Below are 3721 nucleotides of genomic sequence, written 5' to 3' on the forward strand. Positions count from 1 at the left end.
TTTTTTAAATTTTTTTTTATTTTTGTTTTATATAAACAAACAATTATTAAGTATCACCTGTTGTTGATATGAGCATATAATGTGAGAGTTTGTACGTTTTGTTTGAAATAAAACAAAGCATTTTTTGGAATTCAAGTGGCATTTTTTAAGGAAATCAGGCATTATTTTAGCATTTTTTTGGCTTTATGCGAGAATTTCTAGTAGCATTAAATGCCAGTTTTACTAGCATAATCGAGAAAGGCCTATTCTAGACTTAAGCTCTGGCCAAATGGTAATTACAACGCAAGTGGACGCAAGTAGACGCAAATAGTCGCGTTGGTTGGCCAAACGGACGCGCAAGTGTCCTCGCAAGTGCACGTAAGAAAATGCTACTGCGCGCTCTGCAATTCAGTACTTGAAGTAAACAGCAAGACTTGCATTGCGTTGACTTGCGTTGGCCGGGTGGCCAAACGGTGAAAAGCTAAATGCGTTGATGTGAGTGCAAATTTGAAGTGAACGCAAGTCACAAGTGCATGCAAATCTTGACCAAACGAAGACACAAATAGACGCAAGCTTTCAACTTGCGTCCAATTGCGTCTCCGTTTGGCGAGGGCTTTAAAACGAAATAAATATTTCTCACAGTCTCGCGAGTCTAGTGAATAAGCCAACAGCCTAAGAAAATGTGCAAACGTTTAAAAATAAATTTCAAGCCTCCTATACAGACTTTCTTAGGATTCTTCACTAAGAAAAGATTGCGCGTTGATCTCAAAGACTGTCAATGTAGTGTAAACTGAGTAGGAATCTCACGGTATATTTTTAACTTTTTACTACGCTAAAAAATGTCATTGTTATTTCTTTAGTCCGGCGTCCTTTCTTTACAATGCAAGCCGGCTTGGATATAGTCCATCAGCGTGCCATCTTGGGTATTACGAATGATTTCTGTATGAGTAACGATGAATAAAGTATAGCTTGCGTAGGATATGTTATGCCGTAAGGATTTTCTCTAGCTGTTAAATACTTCGGATTCCACAGAGTATCGCGATCTTCAACGTCCTTTGTCATTCTTTCAAGATCATTTTTTAAAATCTGTTGATTTATTGTTGTTGTTGCTTCTGCTGTTGCTGTTTTTGCTTTTGTCATTATTATTGTTGTTGTTGTTGTTGTTAAACGTACCACAAAACTGACTTAAATTGAACTCATTGGACAAGAATGTTCCGTACTGGTGTGAGCACATTGGTTTCCCTTGGAAAAACTCCAAAACCTTCCGCGAAGACAAAATGAAAGACGCTTCCACACCAGTCTTCTCAACTGCTTGTCCACACACGTATAAACTACTGGATTTAAGACAGCATTCAGGTATGCTAGCCACTTTGCGACACTTGCGCCGTTTGGATCCAACTCGTAAAATGCATAACAAACACTAACGATTATAAACGGCGCCCAACAGCACAAGAACGTTCCTATGACAAAAGCGATGGTTTTGGCGGCTTTGAGGTGGCGTTTAACTTCTTTATAACAATGGTGATTTTTCGATTCTTGTCTGCGGGCCGGGTCACGTGTGTGTCGCATGGCAACGCGAAACATGCTCCCGTAAGCTGCGATGATTATGAACAGCGGTAAAAGAAAGCTTGCAAACATGACAAATATGGCGTAACCTGAAAGAGAGAAATATGTCAGCTGGATATGCAGTGTAGTTCCAATGCTAAAAGCTTGAAAGTAAAAGGTAGAACCCGATTGCGAATATTTAGGAAATAAACCCCTTCAGGCGGCTGGTATATTTGAGGATAATGCCCGAGGCTGAAGGTTGTCCGAAAAATGTAGAGTTGGCCAAGAAGCGAAGCTTGGAGGGTAGCCTGCGTAGCAGGCGCCTGTGTACTTTTTTTGCGTTTTGTTTCCCATACGCGCGCTTGAAACTACGGCGCCTGCTACGCAGGCTACTTCGAGGGCAAATGTGAAACTTTAACGACAAACCTTCAGCCAAGGGCATTACCCTCCAATATACCAGCAAGCCAGAAAGGAGTTTATTCATTTTATAACCCTCTGATTAATTTTTACAACGCACGTTAACGACGGTAAATAGGAGAAAAGCCTTCAGTGATAATCACGGCGTAACTGTGGTTAAAATAAATGCAAGTTGATTAGATTCATTTATTTTTTAACACTGTGATTCGATTCAAAACTTAAACCCAAAAAGATGACTTCGTTCGTTTGTTTTGCACTTGTCTATAAAATCGGGCGACGGATATCAAATCGGACGGGGTATATTGTCTTTTATTAAAAATTGGCAATGGTATATTGCAATTCCTGCGTTTTGATTGGTTTACAGGCAATGGTATATGAGCTCATATACCATTGACCACAAATATGGTAGCCGAAACGCCTCAACGGAAACAGCTGGGGAGCTCAAATATTGCATTTCTTTGGGCGTTTTTAATAAAACAATTATTCCACTCGCACTTGTTGGATATGAAATCGTTATAGCCAACGCGCGCTCGTGGAATAATTGTTAAATACCCGTTGTCCGATTTTATAGCACGTCATGCGTTTTGTCCAATGAGGGCTCGCGAAAATTAATCGGTGGTTTATAAGATGTTTTAAAACCCCCTCTCATGATTTCTAACAGTTTACCCGACCTGAACAGCTCATTACTTTGCGTGACTTTACTCACCGCCTTGAAATTCTCTTAATGGTTTAAACAAAACAGCAATGGTGATGGAATAACTCCAAACCCCTCCAATGATGAGCAGCGCTCTTCTAGACGTTATACACTGCACGTAGGAATACGGTCTGGACACGGCGATGTAGCGATCTACGCTGATCGACGTCAAACTCAGAATCGAGGCTGTCCCGCACAGAATATCCACGTGCCTCCAAATAGTCACAAACGTTACCCCGAGGAGGTGAACCGCTGACCTGTTGTCGTACAGCAGGAATATTAACCACACAGGCATGCTGATAACTGTAATGAATATGTCGGCCATGCAGAGGTTGATGATAAAATACCGAGTTATGCGCCTGGCGGAGCGTTGTTTATAAACAGCTAAACAAACAAAAACGTTCGCCGCCATTGCGCCAATTATCAGAAGGCAAATTAATGAAGCACTGACGAATGATGCTGCTGTCCCGTGAAGAGTAGGTTGCAGAGGCTCGGTCTCCAAGCTGGTAGACGTGTTGGAATTGTTTGACACGTGGTCACTCATCACAGTAGGTGCTGATATTACTGTGGTTTGTCACTTATTGCCGGGGTAGCTTCGTGTGATCAGTGCTTCCCTAAAAGAACAAAAGAAGAAAAGTTAGTATGCTGTTAAGAAGAGCTTTAATTTAAATGACTTCTGATTTTTACCACACATTGTTTTGAGCTTAGTTCCAATTAACCCGAGTCTGTTGCCCGGGGGGGGGGGGGCACTTCCTATAAATGGGCTAATGGGGATGTGCCGCTGGATGGGGTCGCATTTTCACGACTAAACTGACTATAATGGGGTCGCCATTTCAAGCATTTTTTATAGGGTGACTAGAATGGGGTCACACTTTTCCGGGATCGATTTTGAGAGTACGAAAATCTGGCAAGTTGTAATTTATGAACGGAAATATTCGCCGAAAAAAATGTTACTGTATTTATTGCTGTTGACAAACAGCTCCCAGAAAGTGACTAAGTTGGGGTCGTAAAAATTAAATTTACCCAAAAGTGACTAAGATGGGGTCTATAATTGCCCATAGAATAAGACTATAATGGGGTAGGGGT

The 3721-nt window shown here is 41.3% G+C and overlaps 1 protein-coding gene across 1 annotated transcript; it reads right to left on the reverse strand.

Annotated features, from left to right (window-relative positions):
* Positions 1 to 251: 251 nt before the first annotated feature.
* Positions 252 to 3179, reverse strand: LOC144666393 (alpha-1A adrenergic receptor-like). The gene is made up of 2 exons (XM_078527825.1): positions 2648 to 3179; positions 252 to 1634 (listed from the first exon to the last, which is right to left on the reverse strand). Exons 1-2 carry the CDS (start codon positions 3177 to 3179, stop codon positions 1165 to 1167), a joined length of 1002 nt encoding a protein of 333 aa, XP_078383951.1. The 3' UTR covers positions 252 to 1164.
* Positions 3180 to 3721: the final 542 nt, after the last annotated feature.

The sequence above is a fragment of the Oculina patagonica genome, chromosome 9 (assembly GCF_052425735.1).
Source record: "Oculina patagonica isolate OP01 chromosome 9, crgOcupat, whole genome shotgun sequence".
In the NCBI taxonomy this organism is placed as follows: Eukaryota; Metazoa; Cnidaria; class Anthozoa; order Scleractinia; family Oculinidae; genus Oculina; species Oculina patagonica.